Here is a 20,796-nt window from a genome sequence, read left to right on the forward strand (position 1 = left end):
AATATCTGTCTTGACATGTTTCTCCTTGGATTGATCCTGTATGGGACTCTCTGAGCTTCCTGGACTTGACTATTTCCTTTCCCATGGTGCGGAAGTTTTCAACTATAATCTCTCAAATATTTTCTCAGCCCCTTTCTTTTTCTCTTCTTCTTCTGGGATCCCTATAATTTGAATGCTGGTGGGATTAATGTTGTTCCAGAAGTCTCTGAGACGGTCCTCAATTCTTTTCATTCTTTTTTCTTTATTCTCCTCTGTGGTATTTAGTTCCACTATTTTATCTTCTAGGTCACTTATCCATTCTTCTGCCTCAGTTATTCTGCTATTGATTCCTTCTAGAGAATTTGTAATATCATGTTTTGTGTTGTTCATCAATGCTTGTTTGCTCTTTAGTTCTTCTAGGTCCTTGTCAAACATTTCTTGTATTTTCTCCATTCTATTTCCGATATTTTGGATCATCTTTACTATCATTACTCTGAATTCTTTTTCAGGTAGACTGCCTATTTAGTCTTCATTTGTTTGGTCTGGTGGGTTTTTACCTTGCTCCTTCATCTGCTGCATATTTCTCTGTCGTCTCATTTTGTTTAACTTACTGTGTTTGGTGTCTCCTTTTTGCAGGCTGCAGGTTCATAGTTCCTATTGTTTTTAGTGTCTGCCTCCAGTTGGTGAGGATGGTTCAGTGACTTGTGTAGGCTTCCTGGTGGAGGGGACTGGTGCTTGTGTTTTTGTGGGTGGGGTGGATCTTGTCTCTCTGGTGGGCAGGACTGCTTCTGGTGGTCTGTTTTGGGTTGTCTGTGAACTTAGTATGATTTTAGGCAGCCCCTCTGCTAATGTGTGGGGTTGTGTTCCTGTCTTGCCAGTTGTTTGGTATGGGGTGTCCAGCACTGGAGATTGTTGGCTGTTGGTGGAGCTGGGCCTTCACATTGAGATGGAGAGATCTGGAAGAGCTCTCGCCATTTGATATTACATGTGGCTGGGAGGTCTCTGCTGGTCCAATGTCCTGAACTTGGCACTCCCACTTCGGAGGCTCAGGCCTGACACCAGGCCGGAGCACCAAGACCCCGTCACCCACATGGCTGGGGTCACGTGAAAGAGGCCCTAAACCATCAAAAGCTATATCAAATATCCAGCTGGGAGATCTGAGTGGCCTGGACATGGGCTCATCTGTGGTATGGCTGCTGGGCTCAGGCTAGGTTTTCAGCCAGGACCAGTACAAATTCTGCCAGTCAAAACTTGCTGGTGGATTCCTCAGGGTATATGGGGATATATGTATACGTATAGCTGATTCACTTCGTTATACAGCAGAAACTAACACAACAATGTAAAGCAATTATACTCCAATACAGTTGTTTTTTTAAAATAAATAAACAATTAATTAAATGCAATAAAGAAAAAAAGGAATGTTTATATGCTCAATGTTTACAAAGTAATCATTGAAATTATTTCACCAAAAAGTGGAGTAATCAGAAGCTGATGACTTAAAATATTTGGATACTCTGAAGTGCAAAGCAGTTTTGGTGCATAGCTCTCAACCTGCCAGTTTGAACCCTGTCATACAAACACTCAACTCGAGTACACTTCTCCTTGATCCTCTTCTTTGGTTATTTGTTGAGAAGCTGAAAGTGTTGCTCAGAGGCACCTAACTTAGCACAGCAACTCTATCCATCTTTTCAGCAGTGATTTTGAAAAGGAGGACAGAATTTTAAAATATTTGCTTTAAGTGGTAGTTTTATTCACTAAATATGTAATGGTGGGAAAATAAATACGTCAATTAACTAATACATAACTATTAAATGCCACATCAAACTTACCTTTACAGCACAATAATCAAAAAATCCAGTATCTGAAAATATGGCGACTAAGATCATCTGTGGGGAAAAGAGAAAAAGGAGACACGGAGAATGTTTCAGCATTCAGCACCATCCTGAAATGACACCAGAGTGATCACTTTCAAATCTGATCTCTGGCCTCTGCGTGAAAGCTACCACCTCATCAAGCTTCTCACTCTCTTGCTGAGTGTGCTTCACTTACTAACTCCCTGAATCAAGCCCCTTGCTAGTGGGTTTGCACCACTATATGTGTCCAAGGATATGTGCCCAAGGTACATTATCATTCCATCTGATTCCATCTGATCTTGACAGTGAACACTGTGTTATAATTCCTCTCTGTCTTATAGACCAGGAAACTGGCGAGCAGAGATGGAAGGTGACTCACTCACAGTCACAAAGCTAGGAACAGGGAAGGAACTGGGACAGAATGTGGCCTTCTGCACCTAAGTGTCCACATGAGCAACAATTCAATGTTCTAAGACTTTTAAACTGGCTTAAATTTTGTTTCCTAAAATAATTTGAGTTTTGTCACCAATTTGATCAAGACAAGCAAATAAGAGTAGTTACATTGAAATGATTATTCTCTGGGTTCTATATGAACCCAGAAGGCCTACTCACTTGCGTTTTTCCACTGATGACACTGAGTTGGTGAGAATAGATAGGCTAGATAGTAACAAAAAGTAATGTCCCATTTATTCTAAGTCTAATCAACCAGACATTTCAACCAGCCTGAACTTTCTGGAAGATTCTCTATTCTACCTCCTTAGATGGTGACGTACCATGTGCTGAACTTGGAGTGAGAAGATGCAGGTTCAAATATCAATGCTGCCACTTAGGAGTCATTTAACTTTGAGCAAAAAATTTATTTAATTCTCTGTACTTTGGTTTTCTCACTTCATCTCTGAATGTCTGTTCCTTGTAAGGTTGTTGTGAAAATTCAATAGCGTTATGTAAACTAAAGTACTTAGAAAAGAGTGGGCCCAATACTGTCTTTCAAGTAGACAGTGCAAAACAAAAAATGTCCAAAAATTAATTTAGACTCAGTACAAATATCTACCTTGTCTAGCATGACCAACAATATTCATCCTAACCCAAATGGCCACTGTGAGGCCATTTATAGAATGCGGAGCTTCACACACCAATGGAAGCTTCACATGAACGTGGATGGGTAGGTCCTGTGTGGTCTTCCACTGTCATGGTGAAGCTGTTCCACACGTCGGCTGCCAGAACCACCCAAGAGGTGCTGGAACTCAGGGACTGGGTAAGTGGCCACACGGGTGGTTGGCTGGCATGCAACAGGGTGGAAAAGGCAGGGGCCTAGTTATATAGACTGTCTCTGCACCCCGCAAAGTTCTACCAATTCCATTTGAGAAAAAAAATTAAACCACTCATTTTTAAAAATCCTAACCACCCCCAGTAGCTCCAAATGTAACTATATTAAGAAGGTAATTAAAGTGAAGCCCTAACCCACTATGACTGGTGACCTTATAAGAAGAAGAGCTGAGGACACAGATATGCCCAGAGGGACAATCATGTGAGGACACAGGGAGAAGATGATCATCTACAAGTCAAGGAGAGAAGCCTCAGAGGAAACCAACCCTGCCAACACCTTGATCTCAGACTTCCAGCCTCCAGAACTGTGAGGAAATACAGTTCTGTTGTTTAAGCCACCCAGTGTGTGGTACTTCATTATGGCAGCCCCAGAAGACTAATACACCAATCATTTAAATTTTCTTAAAAACCTATTTTATAAGCCATCTGGTATGCCTTCCTTCTTCCTTCCATAGGCCCAAACCCTATACACTTCAGGACCCAATACATTCGTCCCTCTATGAAGCCTGAGTTCAGAGCACTGACCTGCCCCCCACTCCACCCACAGAGTAGGCAGCCACTTTGGGTCACACCGAAGCCTAGAGCAGCAGGGCCCTCCACGGTGCTAGGGCAGAAAGAATATTAGCAAGGAGGTGAGGGCATGTGGTGACCTGCTTTACACAGTGTGAGTCTTCTAGCCCTGAGAGGAAACACCCTCCTCAAATCACTCAGCAGCTGTGGGTCTGTTCAAGAGCGCAATAGCCGTTCCCACTGCTGTCCAGACCCCTGTCAAATTCCACTTATTCCAATTAAATTTGTTTATAAGTCATGTACCACACGAGCCCACTAGTGTGTCTTAAAGTTCCCTTCCTACAAGTTCATTTGGTGACACTCTTCATAGCACACAGTAGAGGGGCCACTTGAAAAATGTCTGTTTAACAGCAAATATACAAACTATTACTTAGGGACAATTTCTTCATTTCTTCCTTTATCCATATAATTAAAGGTACTTTTCTAATCACTGAAAAATTTAAATCTGTTTAGGATATTCTATTTTATATTTTAAATACAGTAACATTTAAAAATTTCTAAATTTTCTGAATGGCAAGATTATTTCATTGTCAGACAGGCCTTAGGCTGAAATTTTACAGCTAACTAATCAGAGCACCAATCACTCCATGCCTCCTCAGGAGAAATCAGCTAGACCTGCACAAACACTTCTCAATCAAGCCCTAATTGTCAAGCAGCACAGTGTCTTTAAGAGTCAGCAATGGCAAAAGAGAAGGTCCAAGGTTACAGCAAGCTTGGGGCCCTGTCCCACTGGGAGGACTGTCATTACCATGCCAAACAGCAGGGCCAGGGTCTCGAAATCAATCCACTCCACCACGTGGGTCAGGCTAGGTCTCTGCAATCAAAGCACAAATTTGCCAATTAGTCCTGGGCATCATCCTCCTGGTGATAAACTGTAAATATGTGCTACCCTTTACAGAAAACCCACTCATTGGACCAGAGTCGAAAGTCACACCATCTGCTTGCCTTTGAAATCAGATTATATCATCACTGAAAAACATCCGTGACCCAAAGCTTAATAACGTCAAACCTATGCACTTGACAATAAAAACAAAAGCAGATTTCTTAAGCCCCATCCATGTCCTTAAGGGAAGGTAGAATCATGGGGGACTGGGAACCCAGACTGGGAAGTGAGGGCACTTGGAGAGCCTGGTTGTTGGAAAGGGACTGCACAGTGGTCCAGGGAGGTTCCTGCAGCACAAGCCATGTGCCACGTCAATGATTTCTAGAATTAAATAACTACTACTACACTACTCCTTAACAATTAATAAAAATAACAGTGGTTTATGTGTAAGTTTTAGGATTCTGGGACATTTTACCCTTAGAGTTAGTGTTTGTTTATACCAACTCTAGCCAAGAAAAAGAAAATAAAAAAACAATAAATAACTAACTGAACATAGCCCCACATAGCCCCAGTTATTATTCTTTGGTTGACTGATTGCCCTTTAGTAGCACTTTTCAGAACAATCCCTGGAATTCTCAGAGTTGCTTTCAAGCCTAAGTTCTGTATGTTGCCACCTTGGTCAGCTCCAGCACTACTCCTCAAGATGGAGGCTCCACAGGCCTCCATCTCTAGTGGGCACTTGGCCTCTCTTGCTTCCCTACATTCATTCCAATGTCCCTGCAGGATGGACCATGCTCAGACCCTGAGGGGGTGCTATTCCCCCCAGACTTGCACATCCAGGGACCTCCTGATGTCTGCAGGACAGAACCCCAACCTCACTGTCTCCCACCTCTCTGCTCCAGCCAGGATGGCCTCCTCTACTTTCCATGGGCTGACAGTACATAGGGCCAGCTCTAACATAACTCAGCTGCATGACCTGGGCAAATGCTTGACCACCATGAGTCAAGCGTTTCCTCAGCTAGGGTGGAGAATAACACTACTGGGATGTGTGTGATAAAGTCAAATGTTAATTACCCATCAATGCTGTAATGTTCATGCCACTAATGGGAAATGTGAAAGAGTATAGTAAAAACTTAAAATCACCAGCTAATGCCTAATTCTTGGACTGTCTTTGAATCTGACATTCTACTGAGTGCTAAGCCTTTGACTCAAAATGATACACTTACATCTCCAATCACAGCTAGCGTTGCTAATGCCGCAAGGGAACCCAACATGGCTGCCAGTGTTCTGTGAACAATCTGGAAAGAAACAGAAAATTACTGCATTCTAATCCACAGGACGTTAAAGCACACAGAAGGGGACTTCCCTGGTGGTCCAGTGGCTAAGAATCTACCTTCCAATGCAGGGCAAGTGGGTTTGATCCCTGGTCGGGAATTAAGATCCCACATGCCACAGGAAAACTAAGCCCACACGCCACAACTAGAGAGCCCATGTGTTGCAACTACAGAGCCCACGCACTCTGGAGCCCGCACACCACAACTACTGAGCTTACGCACTCTGGAGCCTGCGCACCACAACTAGAGAGAAGCTTGTGCACCACAACTGGAAAGAAGCCTACACGCCACAATAAAGAGCCCACAGACTGCAATGAAAGATCCCACGTGCCGCAACCAAGACCCAATGCAGCCAAAAATAAATAAATAAATAATTTTAAAAAATAAATAAAACACACAGAAGCCTCTATCGGTATAAGTATTTGTGAAGATTGGCCATTTTATACCATACCTATTAGGACAATAAATAAATCATGGGTTTCTTTGTTTCAGAGTCTGGATGCCCTAGAGACACACACAACCATCACCAGTCTGCTCTCTAAAGAAAGATTCCTTGCATAATTAGATGACTCTGAAGTAGAAGCTCAATAAAGTATGTTCTATAAGGAAGCCTGCAGTAAATTATCATTAATTATTTACCATATAATACATAGGCAATTGGAGAATTAGTTCCACAATATAAATCAATTCTGCCCAATTACTGAAGCTGTTATAAAATGCTTAATCTAACTGAAACTTCAGTATTACCACTGAACCACGAAAATACTTTTTCTATTTAATTATAATTCAAGTGAGCATGGAATTTCTAAGGCAAAATATACAGAAAGGCAAGGATGCAGAGAATTTGAAAGCCTCAAACATTGCTGGTGCGAATGTAAAATGGTGCACCCTGAGCCGCAGCTGTTACCTTGGACCCCAGAGACTGCCGCCACTGCCGCTAAGGGTCCTGTGTGCAAGGCAGGTCTCTTCCTACACCTTCCCGGCAGCCTCTGCAGCCAACCACTGCCTTCCAACTTCCCTGGAAGAACACATGGCATGCCTTGGGCTCTTGCAACATCATGCCAGCCTCTGTGGCCCACAGGCACTCCCCACACATCCCAATTATGACTGCTGTATCCCTCCCTCAGCCCCAACCTGAGTGAGCAAGGGAGCCCTAATCAGCCACTGCTTTTGCCTCCTCTTGCTTGGGTGGGGAACAGATGTCTGAGGGAAGCCACACGCAGAGGTGGGGCCAAAACCAAGGCTGAAACCCAGGAGCAGTGTGACCAAAGAAGAGAAAGGGAAATATCCCTGTGCAGCTGCAGGAGCTGTGGATTAAGTCCCCACAATCAGCTGGGTAAACCCTGCAACTGTGGAATACCTGAATAGACAACGAGGGTTCCCACAACTGAGGCTGCAGACTTTGTGGGCAAATGTGGACTTTGGGGGCAAGTACACATGGGTCAAGATCAGAGTCTGAGCTAGCCCCACAGTGCCCACAGCAGGTCTAGAGAACTACCTAGGAGTATTGGAGGACTTCCTGGGTAGGCAGGGATTGGCTGTGGCTCACTGTGGAGGCAAGGACACTGACAGCTAAGGCCACAGGAAAATATCACTACTTTTCTTTTGTTATTCTTTTTGGTTCTGTTGTTCTTTTTCTTTATTATTATTATTCTTTAATTTTACCTTTTTCTTTAATTTTTCTTTTCTTTTATGCTTTTATTTTTAACATATTTTTATTTATTTTTTCCTAATTCTACTGTACTTTTTCATTATATTGCGTTTTTTCCTTGTGTTTGCTTTTTTTCTTTGCTTTGTTTTCATTTTATTTTTAACTATATTTTAGATTTTTCTATTTTTACTTTACTAGTTTGTTGTTTTGTATTTTTTCCTTCTGCTTTCATCTTTCTTTGGCTTTACATTTTTGGGGATAGCTTTTGTGTGTTTGTTTTATGCTTTCATTGTCTTTTTTTTTTAATTTATTTATTTATTTTTGGCTGTGTTGGGTCTTCGTTTCCGTGGGAGGGCTTTCTCTAGTTGCGGCGAGCGGGGGCCACTCCTCATCGTGGTGCGCGGGCCTCTCACTCTCTCGGCCTCTCTTGTTGCGGAGCACAGGCTCCAGGCGCGCAGGCTCAGTAGCTGTGGCTCACGGGCCCAGCCGCTCCGCGGCATGTGGGATCCTCCCAGACCAGGGCTCGAACCTGTGTCCCCTGCATTGGCAGGCAGACTCTCAACCACTGCGCCACCAGGGAAGCCCCTCATTGTCTTTTTTAATTTGCTTTCTGCATTTGATATGTTTCTAGTTTTATGTTTCTGTTAGTTTAGTTTTTAGTGTTTGTTTTCATTTTTGAAATTGTTTACTGGTTTGGTTACTCTCTTCTTTCTTTTCTCTTTTTTCTTTTTTTTCTTTTTGTGAGTGTGTGTATATATGTTTGTGTGATTTTTGTCTGTTTAGTTTGCTTTTACCATTTGTCTTGGGGTCTCATCTGTTCGTTTTGGGGGGATCTTTTTTAGTTTTGTTTTTGTTTTGTTTTGTTTTTACTTCTTATTTTTCTTGTGCACCTTGTGGCTTGCAGGGTATTGGTTTGCTGGTCGGGGGTCAGGCCTGAGCATCTGAGGTGGGAGGGCCAAGTATAGGACATTGGACCACCAGAGAACACCTGGTCCCATGGAATATTTATTGGTGAGATCTCTCCCAGAGGTCTCCATCTCAAAACTAAGACCCAGCTCCACCCAATGGCCAGCAAGCTGCAGTGATGACTGCCTCACACCAAACAACTAGCAAGACAGGAACAAAACCCCACCCATTAGCAGGCAGGCTACCTAAAGTCATACCAAGCTCACAGACACTGCACAACAGACCAATGGACATAGCCCTTCCAATCAGAGGGATAAGATCCAGCTCTACCCACCAGAACAGAGGCGCCAGTCCCCCCCGCCCCCGCCACCAGGAAGCCTACACAAGTCGCTGGACCAACCTCACCAACTGGGCACAGACAACAGAATTAAAAGGAACTACAACTCTGCAGCTTGCAGAAGGAGACCGAAAACACAGTAAGTTAAATAAAATTAGGAGACAGAGAAATGTGCAACAGATGAAGAAACAAGGTAAAAACCCACCAGACCAAACAAATGAAGAGGAGATGGGCAGTCTAACAGAAAAAGAATTCAGAGTAATGATAGTAAAGATGATTCAAAATCACAGAAATAGAATGGAAAAAATAAAATAAACATTTAACAAGTACCTAGAAGAACTAAAGAACAAATAAACAGTGATGAACAACACAATAACTGAAATATAAAATACCCTAGAAAGAACCAATAGCAGAATAACTGAGGCAGAAGAATGGATAAGTGACCTAAAAGATAGAATGGTGGAAATAACTGCCAAGGAGCAGAAAAAGAAAAAAGAATGAAAAGAATTGAGGACAGTTTCAGAGAACTCTGGGACAACATTAAACACACCAACATTCAAATTATAGGGGTCCCAGAAGAAGAAGAGTAAAAGAAAGGGGCTGAGAAAATATTTGAGAGATTATAGTTGAAAACTTCCCTACAATGGGAAAGGAAATAGTCAATCAAGTCCAGGAAGTTCAGAGAGTCCCATACAGGATCAGTCCAAGGAGAAACATGCCAAGACACATATTAACCAAACTATCAAAAATTAAATACAAAGAAAAAATATTAAAAGCAGCAAAGGAAAAGCAAGAAATAACATACAAGGAAATCCCCATATGGTTAACAGCTGATCTTTCAGCAAAAACTCTGCAAGCCAGAAGGGAGCAGCAGGATGTATTTTAATTGATGAAAGGGAAAAACCTACAAACAAGATTACTCTACCCAAAAAGGATCTCATTTAGATTGGACTGGAGAAATTACAACCTTTACAGACAAGCAAAGTTAAGACAACTCAGCACCACCCAACCAGCTTAACAACAAATGATAATGGAACTTCCCTATGTGGGAAACAAAAGAGAAGGAAAAGACCTATAAAAACAAACCCAAAACAATTTTTAAAATGGTAATAGGAACATATATATCAATAATTACCTTAAATGTAAATGGATTAAATGCTCCAACCAAAAGACACAGACTGTCTGAATGGATATAAAAACAAGACCCATATATATGCTATCTACAAGAGATCTACTTCAGATCTAGGGACACATACAGACTGAAAGTGAAGGGATGGAAGAAGATATTCCATGCAAACGGAAATCAAAAGGAAGCAAAAGTAGCAATACTCATATCAGACAAAATAGACTTTAAAATAAAGACCATTACAAGAGACAAGGAAGGACACTAAATAATGATCAACGGATCAATGCAAGAAGAAGATATAACAATTGTAAATATTTATGCACCCAAAATAGGAGCTCTACAATACTTAAGGCAAATGTTAACAGCCATAAAAAGAAAACTCAACAGTAACACAATAATAGTAGAGGACTTTAAAACCCCACTTACACCAATGGAGAGATCATCCAAACAGAAAATAAATAAGAAAACACAAGCTTTAAATAACACATTGGATCAGATGGACTTAATTTATATTTATAGGACATTCCATCCAAAAACAACAGCATACACATTGCTCTCAAATACACACAGACTATTCTCCAGGATAGATAACATCTTGGGTCACAAATTAAGTGTAGGTAAATTTAAGAAAATTGAAATCATATCAAGCGTCATTTCAGACCACAACACTATGAGACTAGATATCAATTACAGGAAAAAATCTGTAAAATATACAAACACGTGGAGGCTAAACAATATGCTACTAAATAACCAAGAGATCACTGAAGAAATCGAAGAGGAAAACAAAAAACACTTATGAACAAGTGACAATGAAAACACGACAACCCAAAACCTATGGGATACAGCAAAAGCAGTTCTAAGACAGAAGTTTATAGCAATACAATTTGTATAGCAATACAAATCCTACATCTGAGACACAAGAAAAATCTCAAATAACAACCTAAACTTACACCTAAAGCAATTAGAGAAGGAAGACTAAAAAACCTCAAAGTTAGAAGAAGGAAAGAAATCATAAAGATCAGATCAGAAATAAATACAAAAGAAAAGAAAACAATAGCAAAGATCAATAAAACTAAAAGCTGGTTCTTTGAGAAGATAAACAAAATTGATAAACCATTAGCCAGACTCATCAAGAAAAAAAGGGAGAAGACTCAATTCAATAGAGTTAGAAATGAAAAAGGGGAAGTAACAACTGACACTGCAGAAATACAAAAGATCATGAGAGATTACTACAAGCAACTCTACACCAATAAAATGGACAACCTGGAAGAAATGGACAAATTCTTAGAAATGCACAACCTGCCAAGACTGAATCAGGAAGAAATAGAATATATGAACAGACCAATCACAAGCAATGAACTTGAAATTGTGATTTTAAAATCTGCCAGCAAACAAAAGCTCAGGACCAGATGGCTTCACAGGCGAATTCTATCAAATATTTAGAGAAGAGCTAACACCTATCCTTCTCAAACTCTTCCAAAATATAGCAGAGGGAGGAACATTCCCAAACACATTCTATGAGGCCACCATCACTCTGATACCAAAACCAGACAAACATGTCAAAAAAAGAAAACTACAGACCAATAGCACTGATGAACATAGATGAAAAACTCCTCAACAAAATACTTGCAAACAGAATCCAACAGCACATTAAAACGATCACACACCATGATCAAGTGGGGTTTATCCCAGGAATGCAACGATTCTTCAATATATGCAAATCAATCAACGTGATACACCATATTAACAAATTGAATGATAAAAACCATATGATCATCTCAATAGATGCAGAGAAAGCTTTTGACAAAATTCAACACCCATTTATGATAAAAACTCTCCAGAAAGTGGGCAGAGAGGGAACCTATCTCAACATGATAAAGGCCACATATGACAAACACACGGCCAACATCATTCTCAGTGGTGAAAAACTGAAAGCATTTCCTCTAAGATCAGAAACAAGAAAAGGGTGCCCACTCTCACCACTATTATTCAACATAGTTTTGGAAGTTTTAGTCACAGCAATCAGAGAAGAAAAGGAAATAAAAAGAATCCAAATTGGAAAAGAAGAAGTAACGCTGTCACTGTTTGCAGATGACAGGATACTATACATAGAAAATCCTAAAGATGCTACCAGAAAGCTACTAGAGCTAATCAATTAATTTGGTAAAGTAGCAGGATACAAAATTAATGCACAGAAATCTCTTGCATTCCTATATACTAATGATGAAAAATCTGAAAGTGAAATCAAGGAAACACTCCCATTTACCATTGCAACAAAAAGAATAAAATAGCTAGGAATAAACCTACCTAAGGAGACAACAGACCTGTATGCAGAAAATTATAAGACAGTGATGAAAGAAATTAAAGATGATAGAAATAGATGGAGAGATATACCATGTTCTTGGATTGGAAGAATCAATATTGTGAAAATGACTCTACTACCCAAAGCAATCTACAGATTCAATGCAATCCCTATCAAACTACCACTGGCATTTTTCACAGAACTAGAACAAAAAATTTCACAATTTCTATGGAAACACAAAAGACCCCGAATAGCCAAAACAATCTTGAGAAAGAAAAACGGAGCTGGAGGAATCAGGCTCCCTGACTTCAGACTATACTACAAAGCTACAGTAATCAAGACAGTATGGTACTGGCACAAAAACAGAAATAAAGATCAATGGAACAGGAGGGAAAGGCCAGAGATAAACCCATGCACATATGGTCACCTTATCTTTGATAAAGGAGGCAAGAATATACAGTAGAGAAAAGATAGCCTCTTCAATAAGTGGTGCTGGGAAAACTAGACAGTACATGTAAAAGAATGAAATTAGAACACTCCCTAACACCATACACAAAAATAAACTCAAAATGGATTAAAAACCTAAATGTAAGGCCAGACAGTATCAAACTCTTAGAGGAAAACATAGGCAGAACACTCTGTGACATAAATCACAGCAAGATCCTCTTTGACCCACCTTCTAGAGAAATGGAAATAAAAACAAAAATAAACTAATGGGACCTAATGAAACTTAAAAGCTTTTGCACAGCAAAGGAAACCATAAAGAAGATGAAAAGACAACCCTCAGAATGGGAGAAAATATTTGCAAATGAAGAAACTGACAAAGGATTAATCTCCAAAATTTACAACAGCTCATGCAGCTCAACATTAAAAAAACAAACAACGCAATCCAAAAATGGGCAGAAGATCTAAATAAACATTTCTCCAAAGAAGATATACAGATTGCCAACAAACACATGAAAGAATGCTCAACATCATTAATCATTAGAGAAATGCAAATCAAAACTACAATGAGATATCATCTCACACCGGTCAGAATGGCCATCATAACAAAACCTACAAACAATAAATGCTGGAGAGGGTGTGGAGAAAAGGGAACCCTCTTGCACTGTTGGTGGGAATGTAAATTGATACGGCCACTATGGAGAACAGTATGGAGGTTCCTTAAAAAACTAAAAATAGAACTAACATACGACCCAGCAATCCCACTACTGGGCATATACCCTGAGAAAACCATAATTCAAAAAGAGTCATGTACCACAATGTTCATTGCAGCTCTATTTACTATAGCCAGGACATGGAAGCAACCTAAGTGTCCATCAACAGATGAATAGATAAAGAAGATGTGGCACATATATACAATGGAATATTACTCAGCCATAAAAAGAAACGAAATTGAGTTATTTGTGGTGAGGTGGATGGACCTAGAGTCTGTCATAGAGAGTGAAGTAAGTCAGAAAGAGAAAAACAAATACTGTATGCTAACACATACATATGGAATCTAAGAAAAAAAAAAAAGGTCATGAAGAACCTAGGGGTTAGATGGGAATAAAGACACAGACCTACTACAGCATGGGTTTGAGGATATGGGATGGGGAGTGGTAGGCTGTGACGAGGTGAGAGAGTGGCATGGACATATATACAGTACCAAACGTAAAGTTGATAGCTAGTGGGAAGCAGCCGCATAGCACAGGGAGATCAGCTAGGTGGTTTGTGACCGCCTAGAGGGGTGGGATAGGGAGGGTGGGAGGGAGGGAGATGCAGGAGGGAAGAGATATGGGAACATGTGTATATGTATAACTGATTCACTTTGTTATAAAGCAGAAACTAACACACCATTGTAAAGCAATTACACTCCAATAAAGATGTTTAAAAGAAAAAGGAAAAGAAAAGAATACAAGATGATAAATTTAAATAAATAAATAAATAAAAATAAACTCAAAATGGATTAAAGACCTAAATGTAAGCATGGACACTACAAATCTCTTAGAGGAAAACGTAGGAATAACACTATTTGACATAAATCACAGCAAGATCTTTTTGACCCACCACCTAGAGTAATGGAAATAAAAACAGAAATAAACAAATGGGACCTAATGAAACTTAAAAGCTTTTGCACAGCAAAGGAAGCTATAAACAAGACAAAAAGACAGCCCTCAGAATGGGAGAAAATATTTGCAAATGAATCAACAGACAAAGGATTAGTCTCCAAACTATATAAACAGCTCATGCAGTTCAATATTAAAAGAACAAACAACCCAATGAAAAAATGGGCAGAAGACCTAAATAGACATTTCTCCAAAGAAGACTTACAGATGGCTAAGAAGCACATGAAAAGCTGCTCAACATCACTAATTATTAGAGAAATGCAAATCAAAACTACAATGAGGTATCACATCACCCTAGTTAGAATGGGCATCATGAGACAATCTACAAACAACAAATGCTGGAGAGGGTGTGGAGAAAAGGGAATCCTCCTTCACTATTGGTGGGAATGTAAATTGATACAGCCACTATGGAGAACAGTATGGAGGTTCCTTAAAAAACTGAGAATAGAATTACCATATGACCCAGCAATCCCACTACTGGGCATATACCCAGAGAAAACCATAATTCAACAAGACACATGCACCTCAATGTTCATTGCAGCACTATTTACAATAGCCAGGTCATGGAAGCAACCTAAATGCCCATCAACAGATGAATGGATAAAGATGTGGTACATATATACAATGAATATTACCCTGCCATAAAAAGGAATGAAACTGGGTCATTTGTAGAGACATGGATGGACCTAGAGACTGTCATATAGAGTGAAGTAAGGCAGAAAGAGAAAAACATATATCGTATGTTAACATGTGTGTGTGGAATCTACAAAAATGGTACATATGAACCAGTTTGCAAGGCAGAAATAGAGACACAGATGTAGAGAACAAAATGTGGACACCAGAGGAGGAAAGTGGGGGGTGGTGGTGGTGGGATGAATTGGGAGATTGGGATTGAGATATATACACTAATATGTATAAAACAGGTAACTAATAAGAACCTGCTGTATTAAAAAATACAATAAAATAAAATTCAAAAATAAATAAATTGGCACTGGACTGTATTTTTTTAATTACTAGTGACTGTGATTGATTAAAGCACACTGAATCTATTGTATCCATAAGTTCAAAATGATATTCAGAAAAATCTAAGAGGGCTTCCCTGGTGGCGCAGTGGTTTAGAGTCCGCCTGCCGATGCAGAGGACACGGGTTCGTGCCCCAGTCCGGGAGGATCCCACATGCCGCGGAGCGGCTGGGCCCGTGAGCCATGGCCGCTGATCCTGCGTGTCCGGAGCCTGTGCTCAGCAACGGGAGAGGCCACAGCAGTGAGAGGCCCGCGTACCGCAAAAAAAAAAAAAATGTAAGAGACACAAAATAACTCAGTGGATACCACTGTACGTTGCTAAGGCAACAATTCACTTCTATGAAAACCATTAATTAAAGAAAATTAATCTTGTGTCTCTGGCATGAAGTGTGTTTCACAGTAACGAAATTGGGTGGGAGAAAGTTCTTCAATACAGAATGAATCGTTTATAAACGCAGAATGAAGACCAGAAAGTTTACTGTAAACGCTAATGAAACCACTGAGTCAGGCAACGGTCCCTGGTGGATATTAAAGCCATTAAGAACACAGGTAGCAGCAGGGAGCGTGACAGCAAACAGGCTGGGCTGCTACTACCTAAACTCACTGGGCGATCTCAGCGTCCCTGAAAGGAGGGCACCCGGATGCCTTCTCCTCCATACAACTCAAACTCCCAGCACCCCTGTGAAGCATATGGGCCCCGTAATTCAACCTGAAGGCTTCAGATCTAAATTGTAGTCTGTTGGAGATAGAGGGACTAGAGTAACAATCCAGGGTGCGGGATATTCTACAGAAAAACAGAATAGGATTTTTCAACCAGATGGTGGTGCAGTAAAGACCTGGCAAGCCTGAGGCAGCCATCATTAGAAGGGCCTTTAGAAGAGCCTGCTCCAGGGTTGGCCTTGGCTGACGTCTGAGTACTTGGCTTTTGAAATGTTCCCTGTGTTACCAAGTGATAAGGTTGCTCTGTGAGCCTGGAGTACTGCATTCTGCTGTACCAGTATGCCTAAACTGTTGGTATAAAAATGTGATTAGTGGGCTTCCCTGGTGGCGCAGTGGTTGAGAGTCCACCTGCCGATGCAGGGGACACGGGTTCGTGCCCTGGTCCGGGAGGATCTCACATGCTGCAGGGCGGCTGGGCCCGTGAGCCATGGCCGCTGAGCCTGCGCGTCCGGACCCTGTGCTCCACAACGGAAGAGGCCACAACAGTGAGAGGCCCACGTACCGCAAAAAAAAAAAAAAAAAAAAAAAAAAAATGTGACTTATTATGTGAACATCTGCCTTACTTCTGGGAGCCTGGGACTTTGGTGGGCTGAGGGTGCCTATGCGACAAGCCCCCAACAACAGCCTTGGGCTCTGAATCTCAGGCATCCTGCCCTTGGCAGAAACACTGCCACGGAGGGCGGAGTGTGTTCTCTGTGGCCTCTCGGGGAGAAAACTGCTCAACAACCCGCTCCTGGACCCCTCTGGACTCTGCCGGATCACAGAGTGTGTGTGTGGCCATAGGAACTCTGAAACAATGATAATATTGATTGAAAAGAAAATAGAGAAAGAATGGAGAGAATAGAGCTGCCCCAGAATAAAAGAGACATTAAGAGAAAGAGCAACTAAACCAGTGAGTGGACCTTGCTGGACAGCTAGGGGCTCAACTTGCTGGAGCCAGGCAGACCAGACAGCCGCAGGGGACTTCAGGGACTATCCTGGTGACTCCTCCCTCAGCTCACCCCCTTGAAGTTCCACGGCACTTCTCATACCTCGGGAAGAAACACCTCTTCACAGTCACACCCTCTCCTGACCCTCCAGGCTCAGCCCACTGGAGTCAACATTCCCATCAACATGTTGTTGTAAATGTGGTTTCACAACCAAACCAACAATGGACCTGCCCAGCCCAGGCAGTGTCTGTACTTTGTTCCATGCTATTGAAGGTATAGCCACACTTAAAGTTTCCCAGAAAAATTGAATTTATGGGACATGAGATCACTTGTGAAAAGGCTCATTAGCTGAGTTGATAAGCATAAAAGATAATAATGCTTCCCCACATGTAGCCCAAGGTCTCCCAGGTCCCCATCATGCACACAATCCTATGAAGCAGCTAGGGGGCATTTTAACATGCTCATCTTACAGAAGAAGACCCTGAGTCTCAGAGAGGTTCAACATTTGTCCCCTCACTCTGTGTGAGCAGCAAAGTGAGGGTGAGAAAATCACATGCATATTCAGTTTTCTCAATAAACGTTTGCTGGTGCCTGGCAAAACTTATCTTACATATGTCAATTGCCAAGATTCAGCAGATATTCCAGTACAGAGCAATTTTCTACGTAGAATGAGGGAAGTGTTACTTTTTAGGAAAGACGCTCTTTCAATTTGATTAAGATGCAAGACTGAGCCCATCCCTAAGCACCCAACAAGCAAGTGTCAAAATACACGTGTGGGCGCACAGATAAACCCAGGAGAGCAGGCATGCAAGTTACCTCAAATATAATCAGCACGTAGACCCCAGCAAGAATGACCGCCGCCATGGTCACTTGGGCTTCAACGCTTGTGCGGAGGTACTGATGAGCCATCAAAAGAGGAACAACCTGGGTCTTCTGGAGGGAGGCTCGAACGCTGATGGAAACAGGCTCTCTGCAGAACGAAGCAAAGATCTTACCACTGACAAGGGAAACGGACCAGCCATCAGCCATTAGTGCTGCTCCCTCGGTGTCTTTCCCGACATGTCATCCATGACCATAACCAGAGCCTGAACTGATCTCAGAGTGACTCACACAATGCCTGACCTGGCAGATGAGGAGCCCTGAGCACAGGCAAGCTGTGTGCGATGCATGCACAGCCTCCCCACGGCCACGCCCCTCTGACATCGCGACTCAGCCGCCTTCAGGCAGCGCCTTCTGTGCCGCAGCTGCCACTCCAGCAATGACCAGTGGGCAGGGAAGTTCACAGCGGTTCTAGCCATTGAATTTTCCCTCTTCCTCCTCATCACATACCTGATTGCTCTACCTGCTAACAAATAGCATAGCCGACTATTCTCCCAGGTGAGAGAGTTGGAAAAGGATGTGCAACCTGAGAACAGGTAGACAGGTTGTCGCCAATGGTGTGAAAGTACCAGGAACAAGAAGCATGTAAGTCATCAACAGCACGTGGCATGGTGAAGCTAAAGCACTTTCTAAAATTTCAGTAACTGGGCTTCCCTGGTGGCGCAGTGGTTGAGAGTCCGCCTGCCGATGCAGGGGACACGGGTTCGTGCCCCGGTCCGGGAGGATCCCACATGCCGCGGAGCGGCTGAGCCCGTGAGCCATGGCCGCTGGGCTTGCGCGTCCGGAGCCTGTGCTCCGCAACGGGAGAGGCCACAGCAGTGAGAGGCCCGCGCACCGCAAAAAAAATAAATAAGTGAATAAAATTTCAGTAACTGTTCTGAGCTGGATTGCGTCCCTTCAACATGTGGACTTCCTAACCCCACTTCAGAACGTGATTTGGAGATAAGATCTTTACAAAGGTGATTAAGTCAAAAATAGTGACGCCAATATGACTGGTGTCCTTATAAGAAAAGGAGTTTGGGGCACAGACATGCACAGAGGGACAAGCACGTGAGGACACAGGGGGAAGATGGTGTCTCCACACCAAGGAGAGGGGCCTCAGGAGAGACACACCTTGCTGACAACTTGAGGAAATAAATTTGTACTGTTTAAGCCACCCATCTGTGGTATTTGTTATAGCAGGCCTAGCAAACTCATACAGTAACCAAGAGTACAGACTTAATATGGAGTGGCAGTAAAGAAAAAAAGAATCCTAAGATTTTCTGGAATTCCCCATTGCATAGCTTCATGATATTAATGAATTTAAAGCATCAGCCATAAAACACCATTTGCTTCAAAATGGGGCCTGTAATCAATCCTCTTACTTCCTGATACGTGTGGTTTTGACGCCCGGCCACAGCCTCATGTTCACTGTCCACACAAAAGGAACATCTCGTCCAAGCCCGTAACTGGCCTGGCTATTCATAACTGGAGTCCCAAGGGTCACACTTCTCTAGGTGAGCGTGTCCCAGAGGAGCTTCCCCAAGACCTCAGTCACCAAGACCCACCTGCTCAGAACCTCAAAGGTCCTGCTCAGCACCGTGCGCTCACTTCTGCTTGGATTTAAAAACACCGTCCAGTTATGAGTGACCTGTAAAAGTCAAAGCATGAAATCCTGGTAAGGCTTTGAACCTGGGTCATCACCTGGGGTCCCGCGCTGTTCAATGTAGGTTCTTGTCTAGAATAAGAAAAGGAGAAAGAGAGGAGCATGAAGCCTTTTCGCACGGAGACACTAGAGATGGCCAGGTGGTGTGCCGCTGGAAATGTCCACAACTGGAGGGCTGTGTTTAAGAAAAATACAGAAGTACAAATACAGAATTCATGTACAAAGACACAAAGATATAGAAGTAAATACGATTTATTAAGAGAAAAAGAAATCATTGCACATTACTGGAGACTTGCAGTCTTCTGAACCCACTGAGGCAACTGACGAGAAAGGCTGGCTTAGAACTGCTTCCTGTTTGCAAACTGAAGGCAGGAAACTCTCCACACCCAGGTCACAGGAGCCTGTGGGAGGGAGGGCCAGAGGATGAGCTGCCTTTGCTGCGGTCCAAAGTGCCTGTACGTTCTTGTCAGGAGGAGAGGAGTGGAGAAGCCAGTGGAGAGGGGCCAGATGTGAGCAGAGATGGAGGTGTGCCCGGGCAGAGGCAGGCAGCCTGACTGAGGTTGCCAGGGAACTTTCAATGGGAGGGCAGGAGTCTTGCCGCCCACAAATCATAAAGAAAATTGAAAATAGGAACTCTGAAATCGGTCAAAGCATGAATGAGAGATCAAAAGTTCTCTTAAACACTTCCGTGTTTGGAAAGAGTGTATCAGAAAACAAGCCTTCAGTAAAGATCTCCTGTGTTGTGTTTCTGGAACAGGCAGCTATGTCAGCAGGCTGCAAAAGGTCACGCCCTCCTCCACACAAGGTCACAAAAGGAGCCCACAGCAGATGAAATGTGCCTACCTCGTCTTTACCGAGGAGCCAGTGAGCTGTGGGCTGCAAACAGGGAAGCCAAGTTCATGCCCTAAGACCACAGCCAGAGCCACCGGTTTGGAACTTCGGTGCAACATCAGCCATTGCCCGTGAAACCGCAGCCTTCTTCATAACGAGACATTGGCTCTGGGGACACTTCTCTGCATGGCAGAAAAATGTGATGGGTGCAGTAACCCACCGTTACTCCAGTGACACTCCATTTTGGATGACACAGCCTTGTGTACCAGCAGGGTTTCCTTCTATTCGTTATAATAGGGAAAACCCATGAACTAGGGATACGACTTCATATAGAAGTCATCATGATAATCCAGGGGAGTCACTGAGGCCAGGACTTGGGGCACAAGTCAGGGTGTACAGAGAGGGGCCAGGCCTTGTCTGGGCTCTGGGACATGGTGACAACGCCCCTGCTGGCT

At 42.5% G+C, this 20,796-nt stretch overlaps 1 protein-coding gene across 2 annotated transcripts in view; it reads right to left on the reverse strand.

Moving 5' to 3' along the window:
• Window positions 1-20,796, reverse strand: part of OCA2 (OCA2 melanosomal transmembrane protein) — a gene marked incomplete at its 5' end in the record, with an annotated part of 170,515 nt that overhangs the window by 112,552 nt on the left and 37,167 nt on the right. For both annotated transcript variants that reach the window (XM_082630808.1, XM_082630807.1), the window contains 5 exons: window positions 1,809-1,865; window positions 4,477-4,542; window positions 5,778-5,849; window positions 17,803-17,956; window positions 19,413-19,495. In XM_082630808.1, the coding sequence (XP_082486934.1) occupies window positions 1,809-1,865; window positions 4,477-4,542; window positions 5,778-5,849; window positions 17,803-17,956; window positions 19,413-19,495 (432 nt within the window). The remainder of the gene's footprint in view (window positions 1-1,808; window positions 1,866-4,476; window positions 4,543-5,777; window positions 5,850-17,802; window positions 17,957-19,412; window positions 19,496-20,796) is intronic.

The sequence above is a fragment of the Mesoplodon mirus genome (assembly GCF_964341445.2).
Source record: "Mesoplodon mirus genome assembly, chromosome: 8".
NCBI lineage: Eukaryota > Metazoa > Chordata > Mammalia > Artiodactyla > Ziphiidae > Mesoplodon > Mesoplodon mirus.